The 17,930-nt window shown below is 43.4% G+C and overlaps 7 protein-coding genes across 10 annotated transcripts; 4 read left to right on the top strand and 3 right to left on the bottom strand.

The window, feature by feature from the left end:
- The first annotated feature begins 313 nt into the window (after positions 1 to 313).
- LOC108122002 (chaoptin) lies at positions 314 to 7,899 on the top strand. Of its 2 annotated transcripts, none has more exons than XM_017236417.2 (7): positions 314 to 590; positions 2,818 to 2,964; positions 3,156 to 3,315; positions 3,556 to 3,919; positions 3,984 to 4,273; positions 4,334 to 4,480; positions 4,536 to 7,899. In XM_017236417.2, the coding sequence occupies exons 2-7, from the start codon at positions 2,822 to 2,824 to the stop codon at positions 7,647 to 7,649; spliced, it is 4,218 nt and encodes a 1,405-aa protein (XP_017091906.2). In that variant the 5' UTR covers positions 314 to 590; positions 2,818 to 2,821; the 3' UTR covers positions 7,650 to 7,899. The 2 variants fall into 2 exon arrangements, with proteins under 2 accessions (XP_017091906.2, XP_017091905.2); XM_017236416.3 differs by lacking the exon at positions 314 to 590 and adding an exon at positions 826 to 866.
- A 76-nt stretch (positions 7,900 to 7,975) lies between these two features.
- On the bottom strand, positions 7,976 to 10,605 carry Acph-1 (Acid phosphatase 1). 2 transcript variants are annotated; one of them, XM_017236420.3, is made up of 6 exons: positions 10,452 to 10,605; positions 10,181 to 10,352; positions 10,006 to 10,104; positions 8,919 to 9,608; positions 8,598 to 8,856; positions 7,976 to 8,537 (listed from the first exon to the last, which is right to left on the bottom strand). In XM_017236420.3, exons 2-6 carry the CDS (start codon positions 10,337 to 10,339, stop codon positions 8,428 to 8,430), a joined length of 1,317 nt encoding a protein of 438 aa, XP_017091909.2. In that variant the 5' UTR covers positions 10,340 to 10,352; positions 10,452 to 10,605; the 3' UTR covers positions 7,976 to 8,427. The 2 variants fall into 2 exon arrangements, with proteins under 2 accessions (XP_017091909.2, XP_017091908.2); XM_017236419.3 differs by lacking the exon at positions 10,452 to 10,605 and having other exon boundaries at positions 10,181 to 10,393.
- Positions 10,606 to 10,878: 273 nt separating this feature from the next.
- Positions 10,879 to 12,761, bottom strand: LOC108122005 (RNA-binding protein FUS). Its single transcript, XM_017236421.3, has 5 exons — positions 12,648 to 12,761; positions 12,201 to 12,465; positions 11,552 to 12,149; positions 11,254 to 11,487; positions 10,879 to 11,191 (listed from the first exon to the last, which is right to left on the bottom strand). The coding sequence occupies exons 1-5, from the start codon at positions 12,654 to 12,656 to the stop codon at positions 11,140 to 11,142; spliced, it is 1,158 nt and encodes a 385-aa protein (XP_017091910.2). The 5' UTR covers positions 12,657 to 12,761; the 3' UTR covers positions 10,879 to 11,139.
- Positions 12,762 to 12,842: 81 nt separating this feature from the next.
- Positions 12,843 to 14,579, top strand: Sas-6 (Spindle assembly abnormal 6). 2 transcript variants are annotated; one of them, XM_017236418.3, is made up of 4 exons: positions 12,843 to 13,071; positions 13,137 to 13,994; positions 14,048 to 14,381; positions 14,445 to 14,579. In XM_017236418.3, the coding sequence occupies exons 1-4, from the start codon at positions 12,898 to 12,900 to the stop codon at positions 14,501 to 14,503; spliced, it is 1,425 nt and encodes a 474-aa protein (XP_017091907.2). In that variant the 5' UTR covers positions 12,843 to 12,897; the 3' UTR covers positions 14,504 to 14,579. The 2 variants fall into 2 exon arrangements, with proteins under 2 accessions (XP_017091907.2, XP_070136984.1); XM_070280883.1 differs by lacking the exon at positions 12,843 to 13,071 and having other exon boundaries at positions 13,150 to 13,265; positions 13,318 to 13,994.
- LOC108122007 (coiled-coil domain-containing protein 12) lies at positions 14,504 to 15,190 on the bottom strand. Its single transcript, XM_017236424.3, has 2 exons — positions 14,977 to 15,190; positions 14,504 to 14,918 (listed from the first exon to the last, which is right to left on the bottom strand). Exons 1-2 carry the CDS (start codon positions 15,099 to 15,101, stop codon positions 14,570 to 14,572), a joined length of 474 nt encoding a protein of 157 aa, XP_017091913.2. The 5' UTR covers positions 15,102 to 15,190; the 3' UTR covers positions 14,504 to 14,569.
- A 79-nt stretch (positions 15,191 to 15,269) lies between these two features.
- Positions 15,270 to 17,135, top strand: LOC108122006 (uncharacterized). Its single transcript, XM_017236422.3, has 3 exons — positions 15,270 to 15,512; positions 15,592 to 15,667; positions 15,736 to 17,135. The coding sequence occupies exon 3, from the start codon at positions 15,818 to 15,820 to the stop codon at positions 17,033 to 17,035; it is 1,218 nt and encodes a 405-aa protein (XP_017091911.2). The 5' UTR covers positions 15,270 to 15,512; positions 15,592 to 15,667; positions 15,736 to 15,817; the 3' UTR covers positions 17,036 to 17,135.
- Positions 17,136 to 17,269: 134 nt separating this feature from the next.
- Positions 17,270 to 17,898, top strand: LOC108122008 (uncharacterized). The gene is made up of 2 exons (XM_017236425.3): positions 17,270 to 17,643; positions 17,702 to 17,898. The coding sequence occupies exons 1-2, from the start codon at positions 17,336 to 17,338 to the stop codon at positions 17,793 to 17,795; spliced, it is 402 nt and encodes a 133-aa protein (XP_017091914.2). The 5' UTR covers positions 17,270 to 17,335; the 3' UTR covers positions 17,796 to 17,898.
- The last annotated feature ends 32 nt before the right edge of the window (positions 17,899 to 17,930 follow it).

Here is a 17,930-nt window from a genome sequence, read left to right as displayed (position 1 = left end):
GATTTTTAGTACAACCGTGGATCTTTTTAGATCTATGCAGAGAGAGAAATAAGAAGGGGATCTCCTGCATAAGAAAGGTAGAGTTAAGGACATCTTAACTTATGATCATCCTTATAATAATTTCCATTTGTTGCTTTTGAGTTGAAGAATGTGAGAAAATTGTAATGGTTTTAAAGAAACTACCCCAATTTTTTAGCGTGCATCCAAGTAAACCAGTTTCACCTGCAGAGCAGCTCCAGCAGAGAGCTGAAGCTGGCCCAAACCGAAGCCTAGGTTGCCTGACTTTTGGCCAGCTTCAGTTGAGTTGCGGCGCTCGGCTGGAGCGGACCTGTAGAAAGTGCAACAGAGGCGCGAATCTAACCGATACACTTCCGATCTTAACCGTTTCGACCGCAACCGGCGGCGGAGAACGCAGTTCGAAAACGAAAAGCTGCGAAATTGTTACCGCTGCGCATGCGCAGACAGCTTGTACTTGTTGTGGTAGCTCGGCTTAATTACTACCGATCGCCCCGAGTCGCCCATCGAGTACCACCTCGATCGTAAAGTTTAGTTGTTTGTCTGCATTTTTCCCGGGGCCTACCTGTTTGTGTGTAAGTGCCGTGTAGTGTGTGTGCGAAAGAAACGCTCTTTCCATCACCATCTCCCTGGGAAAACATTCTTGGAGCGGAGCTTTCTTTTTGTGTATAACAAAAGAGAACTGGGCAAAAACAAACGCAAACAAGCCCAAGCCAAAGCCAAAGCCAACGCGCTTGTGCAATAATCTGGCTAGCAAACAAAAGAGTTTCCCAAGCCACCACAATCTGAAGTGCAATTTTACAAGCTACCAAAAAAAAACAACAGCACTAACAACAACAAAAACAAGAAATGTAAGCCAAAAGTATAAATCAAAATATAATGAAACAGGTTACCAGAAGAGAAAAACCAAGATGTGTGATTAACATATTTCCCATCAAAAAACGTTTACACGCAACTGTGACAATGTATCTGTATCTGTAGACGCGTATCTGTTAGCTGTATTCGTATCTGTGTATCTGTATCTGAAGCTGTGTATCTTGGTGTGTGAAACAAGAAGTGGATCCGATCGAATCGGATCGAATTGAATCCCATCCCATGCCGTCCCATTTCATGTGGCCAGGCAACCTTGAAGCCGTTGCCGTGGTCGTCTGTCCACAATATCGAATCGCATATGGCGTATGCATTTCAATGAGCAGAAGAGCCAAGTGTAAAAGCCATTTCGGCGAGATTTTGAAATCCAGTGCCCCCCGTCCCGACTCCTGAGTCGTTTTATGGACATTATAAATTTACATACGTTGTTAACTTAGTTGTTTGTCTGTTTTCGTGGATATCTCAGATCTTTGGGCAAACACTCGGTTTGGGCCCAGTCGGTTCGCAGTTTCGAAAATAAACTGGCCAAATACCTTTCTCGCAAGCCCATGGACCGCAGAGTAAATAGCACAAATAACGCCAAACCCGAAGCGATAATAATGCAAATAAAAATACAGCCAGACGTAAAAGTATTTCTTGGGTTTTATTTTTTTGGTTTTGGTGTCAGTGCGCATTAAAAAGCAAACAGTAACCATTGAACATGGCCAACAACAGCAAACAGCTAACAACACAACCACCAACCCGTCTACAAACAACAAAAACTCTAGCAACGGTACTGCTAATGCTGCGAGAGTGAGAATCAAGAATCCAGGTCCAACGTCGGGGGTAACTGGGGGAAAAAAGAGAACGCGGCTCCACGAATCACTCAGGCGCTGCAGAAGAATTCTATAGGAGAATTACTCACAGAAAAAATAGGTTGATTAGTGCACAAGAATAAAGAAGTATTGCATTATAAATAGATCTTAAAGACGAAAAGAAATGAAAGAGTGGAAGTTGGAATATATGAATCGAGAAAAGTTTTTAAATGATATCTATATTTAACCTTTATTATATCAAGAATAGACGAACTTGAGAATTCTCAAGCTTAGACCTAATGGATCATATGATTTTAGTATTAAAATTTTTTATCAAAAATTGATTAGGATATTTTGTATATTTTTCTTCTAGACTATATTTTCTTCTTGTTTAAATTTGGAATTATCATATCTCTTCGAACCATTCCATTTTTGTGAATTTTTGTTACACTATATTAAATGAAATTTTCGAAAGACGATGTATAGATTATAAAATAATTTATTTAACATCTAGATATTCAAAGTATCAATATTTGAAACCCGAGACTCGAATTTTTGAATCACCTGCTATGTTAAACAGATATTTTAGCATCACCTGGGGCCTCTCCCCATCAACTGCATAATATTGCTGAGACCCCGGGACTTGACATTTGTTTCGAAATCGTTTAGAGAAGATTTCTTTGACACCGTTCGGTGTTATTATTAAATTAGACTGTCATAAATGCCTCCAGTATGTCAGCGTGACCAAAAAAATTACTCATACCACTCGTAGGCAGTCGCAGTCGGTGCTCTTTGTTAGTCCACCGACTTTATTATAGCCTTCATTCTTTCGATCGGGCCTTGGTTTTTGGTTGATGTTATTGTTGGTTTTGTAGCCATTACTGTTGGACACAAATATGCGGCCCGGGTTAGAAACATTGGTATGCAAATCAAATGTTCTGAGCGAAACAAAGCGATAAAGAGGAAATGTCCAAATACGATATACGAGATACCTTCGAGCGTGGCAGCTGCGTGGACGGCAAAAACACAGATCTCTTCTCGAAAACAAGTTTCTCCAATATATCCACCAAGCGCCAATACCAAAACCGATCGGGCCAGAAACATAGCACTCTATAGAAATGCCATTCTTCCATTGCAGCGAAATGGAAGCGTGGAAACAGCTGCCAAATGGGGGGCGGATGCGGATACTCCTTCTGCTGCTCGCACTGGTCTTCAATTTAACCCACCAGAGCCTGGCCTGGCGCCCGTGTCCGGAGCTCAGTCCCGCCCTGCGACTGCCGTGCAGGTGAGTAACCATACGGTCACTAATCAACCAATAGGTGGAGGCCGCAATGCCAAAGACAACGACAGCCACAACGACAGCGGGTTTCCGCCTGTCGGGTATTATTTTAATATCAGAAAATTGCAGCAAATTGCAATTTGGCATTGTTTGTTGTTAATCACCGCAACCAAATGACCGACTGGCGACAATTACAGGTGCAACGTGGTGCCTTTCGCGGCGACTGGCCAGCTCGGAGCCGTGGCCATGGATTGTGATCGCGTCGTCTTTCACGGCGATGCCCCCCAGCTTCCGTACGGAGCGCCCATCGTGGCGTATACGCAACGCTATTCCGGACAACAGGTGCTACCCTCCCAGGTGAGTTTCCAAAAATAAACGGAAGGTAGAAAATAAATTTCAAAGGTCTTGTTATAACTAATTTTCTCTTGAAATTAGAAAGTAGAGATATTTATATTCATAAAATTAAGAGCTGAAGTACTTGTGTATAAACAGAAAGCATTAAAGAAATATTCACGACAGATCTTTCTCTACGATTTTAATATTACTTATTTATTTAAACATTTACTTTAATATTAATAACTTTCTTTATTATCATAGACCTTTGGCCAACTCAAGCTAACCATTGAGGAGCTGGATCTTTCCAACAACTTAATTCGAAGAATCCCCGAAAAAGCCTTTGATGGTCTTAAGGATTCATTGAACGAACTGCGATTGGCTAATAATTTGTTGGGCGATAATCTTAACCCGATCTTCTCCACCGCCGAACTGCATGTTTTAAAAAATCTTCGCATCCTGGACTTGTCAGGAAACAAGATAAAGCAAATCGAAGAAGGTGTTCTGAAGGGCTGCATGGATTTAAGGGAGTTCTACATAGATCGGAATAGCTTGACGGCAGTACCAACGAATTCTTTAAACGGACCCAGTGCCCTGAGGCATCTCTCTTTGCGCCAAAATCATATTGGTAAACTTGACTGAGTTTAACATAATTGTTTAAATGGTACAAAAAATGTTTTCTTTACTTATAGTTGCGCTTTTTCCGGACTCCTTCAGTGCTCAGCGCCAATTGGAGATCATTGATCTTCGTCACAATTTTATCCGTTCTATTGACAGTCAGGCTTTCAAGGGTCTTCAAAAGATTCGGGAAATCAAACTGGCGGGAAATCGCATCAGTCACCTGAATAGCGATGTTTTTGAACAACTCCAATCTCTGCAGAAACTGGACTTGTCGGAGAACTTCTTCAACCAATTTCCAGTGGTTGCTCTGGCGGCAGTTCCTTCTCTGAAGCATCTTAATTTGTCCTCAAATATGCTACAGGTTTGGGATTTACAAATCGATTAAAAGAGGATTCATAACTTAACAATGTTCTCCCTACAGCAATTAGACTATTCCAACATGCAGGTGGTAAGAGCTTTGGAAACCTTGGACATAAGTCGCAACACTATAACCAGCATTACTCCTGGCACCTTCCGGGAAATGAATTCTCTGAAGTATTTGGATATCAGCCTCAATTCTTTAAGAACGGTAGGGTATTATTTATGTAGTTATTGATTTGATACTCATATTTCTACTCGAACAGATCGAAGATGATGCCTTGGAGGGATTGGATAGCTTGCAAACCCTCATCATAAAAGATAATAATATACTCTTGGTGCCTGGAAGTGCTCTGGGTCGTTTACCCCAACTGACTTCCCTGCATCTTGACTTTAACCGCGTGGCTGCTCTCTCCGCAGAGATTCTTGGATCCCTGCAGGCCGGCGACATTACAACATTGTCACTGTCCCGGAATGTCATCCGAGAACTGCCGCCCGGCAGCTTCCAGATGTTCAGCAGTCTGCACACCCTGGATCTTTCGGGTAACTCCTTGGCCGTGATCAATGCAGATACCTTCGCAGGATTGGAGAGCACACTGATGGCACTGAAGCTGTCTCAAAACAGATTGACTGGTCTGGGTGGTACTCCATGGGTCCTGCCGGAGCTGAGGAGTCTGGACCTGAGTGGCAATAGCCTGACAGAGCTGCCCAACAATATCTTTGACGACTTGGAAACTTTGCAGTCCCTAAATTTGAGTGGTAATCATCTGAGTCCCCTGACTGGAGCCCTGCTGAAGCCCTTGGATCGACTGCAAGTCATTGATCTAAGTCGCTGCAATATTCGCCAGCTAAGCGGCGATCTTTTCGCTGGCCTCCAGGATCTAAAGCACATTCATCTGAACGACAATCAACTCCAAGAGTTGCAGGATGGCAGCTTCGTCAACTTGTGGAACATAAGCTCCATAGATTTGTCCAACAATCGCATTGCATCGATCCGTACTGGAGCATTTGTGAATGTGATGAAGCTACAGAAGTTAAGTCTGCGTGGAAACCAACTATCGGCCTTCAAGGGCGAATATTTTAATACAGGAACTGGTATCGAAGAACTGGATATTTCGGATAACCAACTGAGCTACCTGTTTCCCTCATCATTCCGGATTCATCCGAGGCTGCGAGAGATCAAAGCTGCAAATAATAAATTCTCCTTTTTCCCGGCAGAGCTAATAACTACTCTGCAGTATTTGGAGTACGTCGATCTATCCCACAATCAGCTGAAGACCATTGAGGAGCTGGACTTTGCCCGACTGCCACGTCTGCGGGTTTTGTTAGTTGCCAACAACCAGCTGGATATGGTCAGTGAGATGGCATTCCACAACTCCACACAGCTGCAAATCCTTGATTTGGCAAACAACAACCTGGACAGAGTTGGAGAACGAACCTTCGAGGGATTGATTCGATTGGAGCAGTTGAATCTGGAAGGAAATCGCTTGACAGAGCTCTCAGATGGCGTTTTCGAGCGTTCCAAGCTTCAGATGCTGGAGAATGTTAACCTGGCTAATAACCGATTTGAATATGCTCCATTGAATGCCCTCCAGCGGCAGTTCTTCTTTGTGTCCTCCGTGGACTTGAGTCACAACCGGATCAAGGAGTTGCCCGGGGACGATAGTATCATGGTTAACATCAAGAGAATAGATCTATCATTCAATCCTTTGACAAAGCAGGCAGTTCATAATGTCCTGAATGAACCCAAAACGGTCAGAGAACTCAACCTGGCTGGTACGGGAATTGAGGAACTGGAACTCCTCGAGACACCTTTCCTGCAATACCTCAATCTCTCGCACAACAAGTTGAAAAACGTGAAACCGGAGGTATTCCAAAGAGTAACGCTCCTGGAAACGTTGGATTTGTCCAGCAACGAATTAATGTCCTTGGACGATATTTCCGGTGCTTGGCCTCAACTTCAAGTACTGCAATCCCTGGACGTGTCCAACAATAGCTTCGATATCATTACCCAGTCGAACTTCGCTCATTTACAGACGTTGCGGTCCTTGCGATTAAGCCATCTTCCGCAGTGCAGCAGGATCGAGAAGAACTCCTTCAAACCGCTAGCGAATCTGATTAACTTGGAGGCGTTTGACCTTCCCTTGTTAGGCTATCTGGACCTGCAGGGTATTCTGGAACTCCTGCCTGGACTGGAGACGTTGGACATAGAGGTAAAGGACTCTAGCATTGGCAGTGAGCAGATCCAACCCCTTAAGCATCCGCGCCTTAAGAGTTTGGGAATCCGCGGAGAAAGATTAAAGTCGATATCATCAGGAACATTAGCCGGCTTGAAGAGCAGTGACTTGAGCGTCCAACTAAGGAACACTTCTCTCAGTGCCCTGCCCCCAGCACTGCTGTTCCCAGTGCCTCGATCCTCCCACCTTAACCTTGATGTGGAGGGTTCCAAGATCACAGTTTTGGTGCCTCAATTCCTGAATGCTCTAGAGGATCGAAGAGCGAGCCTGCAGCTTCGCGGATTGGGCAGTAACCCCATTGTGTGCGACTGCAATGCCAGAGCTCTGCGCCGTTGGTTGCCCAATTCTGGAATGCCGGATGTCACCTGCCAGGCGCCAGCATACCTCGCCAACCGGAAACTCATCGAAGTCGGCGATGATGAACTCACTTGCGATGCTAGGAGGATGACTTCGTCCACTTCCCGACCCACTTCAGCCACCATGCCACATCTATTGAAGACCTCCAGCCAGTTGGTGACACGGAGTAGTTCCACCACCGAAGAGCCTCTCATTATTTGGAGCTTAGAGCCCACCCAGCCACCAACCCTCAAGAAGATCAAGACCAAAGCGCCTCTAATGAAGGCCCAATCTCCGATAATGAGCAACGACGATACACTGATCATAGGCATTGTGGGTGGAGTGGTGGCCTTCATAGCCATATTGATAATTATCATTTGCATCATTCGGTTGAGGATGAGCAATGCAGAGTACCAGCAGAATGCTGCCATGATTGGCATACCAGCGGGCATGCAACTTGGGGCCCACAATGCAGCTTATAATTACAAGAATGGAGGCGGAGCAGCTCTGTATGCAGTGCCACCTTACCAGGCCAGTTATGCAACGCTCCCGCACAAGGCGGCCTCCATCCACCAGTCCAGCCAGAATCTCTCCCAGCGCCAGCAGCAGCAGCAACACCAGCAACAGCAGCAGCAAGCGGCGGCAGCGGCAGCGGCGTATTCGACCATGTCGCGGATGTCTTACTTCAGCGGAGCGGGCGGCGGAGCGGGAGGAAACGGTGCTGACGGAGCCGACAGCCTATCCCACCATCAACAGCATCAGCACCAGCCCTATATCATATATTCGGATGACAAGGCCTACAGATAAGCCATAGCGTCCTCCAGTGGCAGCTTCATCTTTCCCACTCTCCCTCCACCACATCTCTGCATTTCCAGTCTCAGTCTCAGTCAGTCAGGCTTCGTGCCACCAAACAGGTTCTACATTATCGCCACTCTCAGCCAACGTTGTATATAGAGATTTAAAATCACACTAACTGTAACCCTTACTATATCTACTATATCTAACATAATTAAGTGCAAGCAAAGTCGCGTATGCGGAATAAACAAATCTAGTATAATCTAAACAAAAGGAAAAACGTTATTTCAATATTGGAAATGCCGCTTTAGCCACAAATATTTAAACAACTGATTCGGTTGGATTTGAGCTTTTTTTAATACAGTAAATTTTTTCATTCAAGGTGGATTCATAAAAAATGTGTATGTATAAATGCGTGTAAATATATATGTATGTATATATATGAATATATGTATATATATATATGCAACTTCAAGATCGCCTGTCACAGTCTTTATATTCCATTTCTTTCACTGAATAACAACGTAGCAGTTATTCCATTTAAATGCCAACAAACTTGGGTTTAACTATTATACTAATTATAATACAACCAAAAGGATTTTTGTGAACTAAATGCACAACTTAACCGAGTTAACTGAGTAACAACAACAAACAACATCGTCACTCAAAAAAGGAGAAAATGCGAATGGGAAAACAATTCACGTTGGCAAGTATAAGCCCGGCCGATGCAGGCTTTAAATTCTGAGATATAATATTTAGTCTTCCGGATCATCCATCTGTTAGTCAGCGTTTAAGCCATTTGCGAGTACGGAGTATACAGCTTGTAGTTTCGACGACGGTAGTAAATCATCAATGCGTAACTGGCACACATAAGAATCATGATAATTAAAATTAGGATACCTATTGAAGTACAAGAAAATTACAATCAGATCACCAAAGGAAATTTAAGGTAAAATTAACCTGTCGCCTTTCCTAAATTAGCCTCCTCGTAGGTCATCATCATGGTGGAGCGTCTGCATTCCCGTTCCCAGTCCTCGGGCAATACATCTTGATAGATTTTGACTAGTTTTTTCAGTGGGCAGGACACACCGCATCCGGGAATATCCAGTGCTTGAGGTTCGGCGGTGGTATTCTTATAGAAAACCGACACCAAGGGAGTATTGCTATTATCCACACGTAACTCCAGCATTATGCAGGCCACATAAGGCGGACTATGAAGCTGTTAAAGAGACACTTAAGTTAAGAAGCTAAAAATTTTTAAAGATAAACAAAAGAACTCACTTCAAATAGCTTAAGGGCATTCAAGACGTTAGCTACAGTTGTATCGTGAGCGCTATACACCCACATAGAGCGATCTGGATCCAGACGCCCCGAAGCTTTGTCCTCAAAGCGATGGAATATATCCTTCAGCAAAGGACCCACCTTTAACCTGGCCAGCTTTCGTGTATAAGTTCCAATACTAAATGCAAAATTCGCCGCATATGTCAGCTCTTCATGCCCGAAAACCTTATCCGTCCAACCCGGCAATGTGAGGTTGTAGAGATTCTCAATAAAAAGTGTGTTATTCAAGTACTGAGCATCAGTGAAGGTCTTTACAGGGCGTCCGCTTTTTTCGCCCAAGTAGGCAAAGAGATCTTGATAGTGTTTAGTCAGGTCCTTGAACTCTGTCGACGATTCCAGTTTGTCCAACTCGTAGTCATAGGCTGGACACGGAGCCTTGGCGGCCAAAATGGAATCATCCTTCTCGGGTATTGTGTGAACAGGAATGGGTTGCCATTTAATCTCTGGATTCCAAACATCGTCGCCCTGAGGCTCGAACAAGCCCGCTAGGTTTGACTGAGCGCTCATCAAAGTGCGATCCACATCAGTGGATTGCACAAAGATATTCTCGTTGGAGTACCTTGTGTTAAGGATGGAAGAGTATCGATTGCGAAGCCATTTTCCCAGCTCATAGTGCTCTTGCTTTCCCAGCTAAATAATATTAAAAAAAGGTTGTGATAAGGCATAGATGTGTTTTTTAAATAAACAATAAAGAATGAGTAAATATATTGAGTAAAGTTGTAAGCAACTGATTACAAATTGTTTACATGTATGAGTAGAAGCGGTTCAAACAGGCTAATCACAAATGTTCAATCTTTTAGCTGAATACTTTTAATTTGAAATTTAATTTTTGGATACAGAAACTTTTTAAAACCCATGAATTGCTCATCATAAACATTGCTTTTATCTTTAAATAAACAGTCTTTGTCTAAATACTTTATAACACCGCAATACTGATAAACAAACAAGACTGATTAGAGTTCTATAAGTTTGTTAAGACACCTGCTATCTAGTAATATCTGCGAAGGTGATAACAAAAATTACTTACATTTGTCAATTGTCCCCAGCCAGTGGACCAATACTTCCGATTGTTCCACGGATCCGTTGGATACGGATCAACGGGCGTTCTGTCGCCGTGGCGATATATCTTAAAGAGAAACACGTTTGAACCTTGATAAAATGGTATGCTCGAAACAATAACAACAATAACCACTGGCTCTTACCACATGCACGAACTTAAGCTGGCCTGGCAATGTGGCCAACATATCTGGCACCTGACCTTCAGGATTGGCGTATGTGTGCAGGGCATTTCCCAGTCCGACCAATAGCAGGCAAATGACGGTGAGGGAAATCAGCCAACGCTGGTGGATGTAGTGCCACATTTTCTGAGCCAAACTTGAAAGCAACCAGCGGGAAAACATATGTTAAGCAGTTGCGATGGTTTTGCGTTATATTGAGTGGAAGTGGAGTAACTCCGAGGCTGGTTGGGCTTACCTCAACCGTACAACTGTCGATCTACTCGTCTATGGTTTTCATATATACACCTGCGCCAAATTGAAGTTTAAACAATTGTCATACTTCCTTGTTTATAATTTTGGCAATATTGCTCTCTTTGTTGGCCCGATACCGATAGTTTTGAGCAGTGGCGTAAGCAAGATTTTATTAGGGGGTTTAATTAAGTTGTATCTAAATGTGGAAAATCTTTTTAAGTTGTTTCCTACGAAACTAGTTTTAGCAACCCATTTATAAAACTATTATATATTCAACATTTCACCCCTATTTCGTCACCTTACTACACCTTTGCTTTCGATACTTTTCAACGCAACCCTGGTAACAGTAACATAGCACATAACGGTTCAAATTTAAAAAAAAACAACAGTTATATTTTTGGTATTTAAGATTTGTATTGATTGACTCTTCGTTTCTAGTTGCACACACGTAATATGATTATTTAAGTATTGCATTAAATATTGAAACAATCTTAACTACAAATAACAAATATACTGTTGATCTTGGTCTTAAAAGTACGGCTATAGGACAAATAAAAAAATGTACCGGTCGGTTTTACTAAAAGATTCGGGGCTCGAAACAATGGAAAACAAAATTCGGCTATTACAATATTAATTGGAGTTCACAAGGAGTGGCCAACTGCAAGTAGGGACTGCGTAGTGCAGCACTTGCTTCAAAATCTTCTATTTCCACCCATATTAGGCCCAGGTCGCGGTCCGTTGAAACTGCAAAGAGAAGATGCTCATTATATATCCATAGACTTATGTCAGTACTCTTCTATACTTACCGATTCCGCTGTGAAGGGCCATTAGACCCACCACCGCCGCCCAAAGGAGGAAACTCCGTGTGATATGCTTGCAGGCCATTCAAGTGACCATTTCCTCCGCCACCACCGCGTTTACTCGATCCCATACCTCCTTCTTGGTTGTTGTATTCGTTGCCAAGTGGTCCATTGCTACCACGTCTGCCATTCATTCCCCCGCCCCCATTGAAAAATCCCCGCCCACCATGTGGACTTAGCCTTAAAAATTAAATAACAAATTAATGGTACTGGTTAAATCTGGTTTAGCCGAGAGCAAACATACCCATTTGACCCAGCATCGCCTCTATTTCCTGAATTCATTGGTCCATTAGCGAAGCGATTGAAACCTTGATGCTGATGTTCCACTGGCAACGCAAAGCCACGTCGATCTTGCCGAACATTGCTGCCTGGTCCCCGACTGCCTCCGTTGCTTCCTCCGCCTGAACTACCAGTAGGGTAGTCACTTTGACTGCCACCACCTCCGTAGCCACTTGTCGGGCTATTTTTAAAGTTAGGTCTTCTGCCAGTTTGCGGACCCTTGCTGATATTGCTAAATCCCCTGCTGCCGTTTTGGTCCCTCTGCTGCTGGAAACGGTTGTTGCCAAAACGATTTCCCTCGCCGAATTTTGTGGTATTGTCTCCAGAGGCGAATTTGTTGTTCCTAAATCCCTCCTTGCTTTGGCTGGGATGTGATGGTCCTTTGCTGTAGGGTGCACTCCGCTCCTGCCTGTAGTTAGCTTCCTTACGCATTGGTCCAAACTCATTAGGCTTGTTGAATTTGTTTCCCCCGGAAAAGCGACTGCCACCTTCCTCGCGATAATTGTTACGCTTGAAGTTGTTTCCAGTGTCGTTGGATCTTTTATTTGGGCTGCCGGTGGGACCTGAAAACAATTCGTTATGGTGATTGGAATAGCAATGCTAAAAATACTTACCCTCTGAGGGTCGACCACCACCCCCATTCCTGGGACCATTACCGTATTTCGGTCTGCCTGCCTCTACGACTATGTTCTGACCTTTAAAATTCGTGCCATTGAGCGCCGAGATGGCCGCGTCTGCCATATCCATGTTGGCCAAGTGGACAAAGGCACAGCGGTTCATCACGTCGCACTCTACGACGGATCCATAGTTGGAAAAAAGGCGACGTAGCTCCTCCGGCTTGCAGCCGGGAGGCAGGCTGCCCACGAACACCTTCGCGGTCTGCGAATATGCAAATTAAAAATTATGTTTCGACTTTTTTTTTTATTTTTGTTCAGTTTTCAGCCGGCTGCCAACGAAACCATCTTCATCGTCTGCTTGGAATTTTGAATGCATTTCAGGGGAGGATTAGGATAAGGATTCTCGGACTCTAAACTAAGCCCTTATATTAAACTCTTACGTACAGTAGACATGTATTTATTTTTCTCTATATGTTTTGCTGTATTTTTTTTCTTTCTATTTTATTAACATAGAGATGGGCACCTGACATTTGCTTTTAAGGTGGCCATCGTTTCAAGTTTCCAAAATACCGATGACGCATAAGGAACCATCTCGAGCTGCTAATGTTATCGATCAACCAAAAGTCCATCGAATTGGCTTTGTTTACTTTTGAAATTTAAAAAATATTGACAAAAATCGCCCGGTTTAATAAAAATGTGGGCGCCAGCCTCCGAAGACAGCTATTTTGCAAATATGGAATACAGTAAGAATGTCGTCAATATTCTTCCCAGCGCCGAGATGTTGGTTTGTTTTAGGGGCGAAATGATGCGACCTAACAAGCGGGCTTGTTTACTGTACGCAGAGCGAATGGATTTTAAAGAGCTTATAGTGAGTTATTCTTATAAGGATATTTATTGGCTATAACTAACCTATTGTTTTCCTTTTATGAACAGCAACTACGCCTAGCAGAGAAAGCTGACCAGCGTCGAATGTATATCACCACTGTGGACAGCACCTCCTTTAATGAACTAAAACAGGATCAATCGCTGAATGTGACCTTTGCAGGGTTCATGGAGAATGTGGTGCGTATGCTAAAGGATTGCCAATCCGGAAAACTAGAGCTCCATTTATCAGCCAGGGATCAAAACGCATCTGCTGGAAGTGCCGGTCAATCCAACGATTATCACCTACAGTTTGTAGAAATTCGATCCTTCAAAAACCTAGTTCACCTGTGTCTACCATGCCGATCAGCTCCTTTGAATACAGTGTTATTCTACATAAACATCATGCTGGATGCTTCTAACAAAAAACAGTTCTTGCTAGAGCAGAATATGCAGCAACTTCAGGTGGAAATTAACTCCCAACGGTCCCATATGGAACGGTTGAGTACCGAAAACAGTCAATTAAGGGAAGCATTGTCGGAAAACACCCGAGTTCTCGAGGAAAAGCATGCCACAGAGATTCAACAATGGCAGGAAAAGGTATCAAAAGTGAACGAACAGCGCAGTAATGAACTTGAAAGAAATCGTCGAGCTATATCAGGTCTACAGTCTCAGCTGGAAAAGGCCACACTCGACAAAAATGATCTCAAAAATCTCCAAGAACAGACCGAAAAGCGCTGTCAAGCTCTGGGTGATGAATTATCCTCGTGCCAGTCCAGAATCGGAACTTTAAAAGATCAGAATGACAAACTACAGGTAGATATTCTTAATGCTAGGAAGCAGGAGCGTAAGTTGGAGTACAAAATCGAGGACCTTAAACAGCACACATCAGAACTCCAGGAAAACATACAAAAGGGAAATAAAGAAAAGGTATTTAACTATAAAGAAATCCACATATCAGTTGTTTTAACTTTTTTTCCTAGGCTAATATTGCCGCGGAGCTTGAAGCTGAGAAAAAAATTCTCAACACGAAGCGACAAGCTCTAGAAATGGCTTCCGAAGAAATTTCCAAAGCAAATCAGATTATACTGAAGCAGACCCAGGAACTAGTCAACCACAAGAAGACCATAGCCTGGCGCACTGAAGTAGCACTGCAGCAGGAGAAAGCTGTCCAGGAAAAAGAAAAACTGTTGGTTTTGAGGGAAGATGAACTTCGACAGGCTCGAATAACAATCGAAAAGCTAAGGGAAGAAATTCCACAGCAACTGCAAACTATGCGGCAATTTGCCCAAGGCCTTGAGCAGAAATATTCCAAACGTAAGTCTATAATTTACAATTTCATGAAAATTATTTCCAATATCTACCATTTTACAATTTCAGAGATACTCACACTAAAAGAACGATTAAACATACCCACCGGCAAGGAAAATCGCCGATAGTTTTACTTATTGTTAATTTATTCTCGTTTTGTACAAGTTCAGTAAAAGTAGTTGTATTGTTCGGCTCTAGTCATAATCCTCTCCAGTGTTTTCACCCGCATGGGCCGTGCCTACATTTACCGCCTGGCTGATGTCCTCGATTTGGTTGTGTTTCAGCCTTTCCCGAATGAGCTCGGCAATAGCCTTTTGAGTACGACGCTCCAAGCGTTCCAATTTCTTGCTGGCATCGCGCTTGAGATCCCAATCAGGTTTGCGGGGCGCCAGATTGGTAATATCTATCTCGTCGATTACCATAGGCTGCTGGAGAAGATCCAGCTGACCCTCGACGGCGGATTCTATGTTTCCAGTGGGTTCCTGCGGCAACACCTCGCCGTCAGTGTTCTCATTCTGAGGTTTATAGCTCCGGAAGACAGGCCTGACAGTTAAATTAAAATTTTAATAAAATATACAAAATTGTAATCAATTTTACTGACTTTGGTAATTTTTCATTCTGATCCTTGGATTCTCCGGTTTTGTTTTGCACTTGTTCCCGCAATTTCTGCAGCCTTTCCTTGCGTTTCCGAGATTCTTCAGTCAGTTTACCTACATTGCCTTCCATAACGTTTAATTATTGTAAAATATAAGTTTCCGCGTTTATTTGGTTATTGTTTGTTGTCATTTGAAGTAGAGTTACCAAAGATTAAAAAACTTTCCCGCTAGAACGGCAGGAAAAAGCTAAACTTTCGATTGATCTGGCCGTCTTAAGCGTTTTGCCGTGGGCTGGCAACCCTAGCCATACAGATACACAGCGTTTGTTTTTACGCGAGGGGGGAGCAGCTGTACACTTTTGTGTGATTTTAAACAAACATAAATTGAATTTGATATTTATTTGTATTATCTGGAGACACCTACACGTTTTATGTATTTTTCCCAATACAAGGGAGTGTCCTATTGATCGGAAGTTCATAGAAAAATGCAATACTTTTTAATTTAATCAAAACAAAGCCAGCATCGACTTCTCCAATTAGAGGTAACTTTATGAAAACTCATTGAAAATGCAAAACAACACTTATATTAAACTTGTGTATTAACGAATCCATACCCCGTAGCCCATCCGATTAGACGAACGTCCTGCTTTGGAGTAACCAAAATAAACCCAGCCAACTGATTCCCTTGCGATCCGAGGTAACTCTTCGGGCTATTAAAAACCACTGCACACTAATTCCGTTCCGTTTCTTTATTTTCGATCAAAGGGAGCCGGCCGGTGCCATCATTGTTCTGTTCTGCCTTGGTGACGACACCGTTCTTGCCCCGGATAAAGTAGCTGATCTAAAAATGGAGTGGACGCGAGAGAAGACACTGCTGCTGATCAGTGAGTACCGATGTCGCCGAGGTCTGTGGGATATGACTTGCGATGAGTACCGAAAGAAGGACGTCAAGCAGCGGCTACTGACCGAAGTAAGTCAGGTTCTGGGCGGGAATATCCCCGTCAACGAGCTGGAAAAGAAGTTCCACACACTGCGAACACAGTACCATCGCGAGATTAGTCGCATGAAACGCAAGGAACCCTACAACTCCAAGTGGTTTGGCTTCAAGAACCTAGTGTTTCTCAGCTCCCCCTACGCGTGTCGATCGACCAAAGGCCGCTTGAAAACAGATCTGCAAGGCGACGACCGGAAGTTCGGCTTAGGCGAGGTTGCTCCGGATAACAACAGCAATAGCAGCACTCCAGCACAAAATAATACAGCTACCATGAATGAGGATTATATGCGCAAGAGCCACGCAAGCAGCAGGGCCCAGGAGCTGGAGAAGCTTATAGAAGAGACAACCAAAGATGTGGATGACATCGACGAACCCGAACTGGAGGACTCGGACGCCAAGCCGAAAATAAATAAAGACCTAAATGTGCGATATGTTAACCTTCAGGAGGCGGAGGAACCGGAATCTATCGATCATCACCAGCATCAGCACCAGCCGTCTTTGATGGAAATGGAGACGGTCAGCTTCCAGGCGAACGAGAGTGGAGAACTACACTACCAGTCAAATCCGGGCCAGAACCCTGGGAGCAATTCTGTGCACGTTACTGTGCCCACTAGAATAATAAAAATCCAAAGAAGGGATAACAGTACGCATGATGATTCCTACTATGATGAGACGCCCCATCAGCTCCATCCGAATCCGCCGAAGAGACTGTATTATGAAACTAGTGCGCCACATAATACTTCCACTATTATTTCACCCTCCCTGGAATCCTCTGCGAATGGAACAACCAGCAGCGTGCTGACAGCGACTCCTGGTATTTCAATGAGCAACCTGCGACTGCCGAAAGTTAACACCCCTCTGACACCTAAGCCAGCCGGCGGCGGTAATGTTCCCAGCCCGCCATCGCCGACAATTGTCAGCCTTCCGGCGCAGCGCGATGAGTTTGCCACATACGGCGAGTACGTGGCCAATGAGATGAGGGCGATTAGCAACCGAGAGGTTCTTATCTCCCTGAAGCACAAGATCAACACGGCCATCTTCGAGGCCAACATGGCCGAGTTGCATAAGTAAAATGTAAATCCTAGCTAGTATTTAGCTAGTTTTCAACTTTAATATTAAGTTCAAAATGCAATGTGTCCTCTTGTCTTTGTCCTTTGACCTTTATTCTCATTTGAATTTGTACATTTTACACATATTTAACGATTTAATTACTTAAGCCAAATATAAAATATAGCAAAATTTTAAAAATTACTAAAATGTGTATGATAAGGAGGCCAACCCCTACTTATAAATGATAAGCAGGCGTTTGTATTGTGTTCTTCGATTCGGTTTATTTTAGTGTAGTTCGTTTTTTTATTCAAATCATTCAGAATGCAGAACACAATTTGTGAACCGTTTACAGCATGGCCTATGAAATTTGACATCGACAAGGTGGCACTGGAGTTCAAACCGGAGGAAGAGAAGCGCAAGGAGGCCGAGCAGAAGACGGCAAAGGATTTTCTTCACTTGCCCGACGATAACTGGACGATCCTGCCCATCTTCAAGCACAAGCTGGAGCACATGAGGGCGGTTTTATCTACTCGCCAAAATCCCTACCTACGTTGCCGCTATAGGAATTTCTTGAACAATGTTCCCAGCAAATATGTGACTATTTCTATATATGGCTCTAATACAACAAAGTATGTTATATTGTGTCTGCCAGGTTGAATTCCAAAGCTAATTAAATACTATTTATAGCATGCCCAAGCCAAGGCGTAAGTCCTTGAACGGACAGTTCTATGGGGTAGATTATAAGCTGGCGCCTATTCCGGTGGTGGCCGATCCTCGGTAAACTGGTGCATTGGTTTGAATTGGGAAACTACATTAAATACAAACTACTAAATTATTATTTATTAAATAAACGAAAAGCTTATGTATTTGGCTATTTGAGAAATGATGTTATTAAATTTAAATTTCGACTATCCCT

This window comes from Drosophila bipectinata, chromosome 3R (genome assembly GCF_030179905.1).
Source record: "Drosophila bipectinata strain 14024-0381.07 chromosome 3R, DbipHiC1v2, whole genome shotgun sequence".
Classification (NCBI taxonomy): domain Eukaryota; kingdom Metazoa; phylum Arthropoda; class Insecta; order Diptera; family Drosophilidae; genus Drosophila; species Drosophila bipectinata.
The sequence above is the reverse complement of the archived record's forward strand: the minus strand, read 5'-3'. Positions and strand labels throughout refer to the sequence as shown.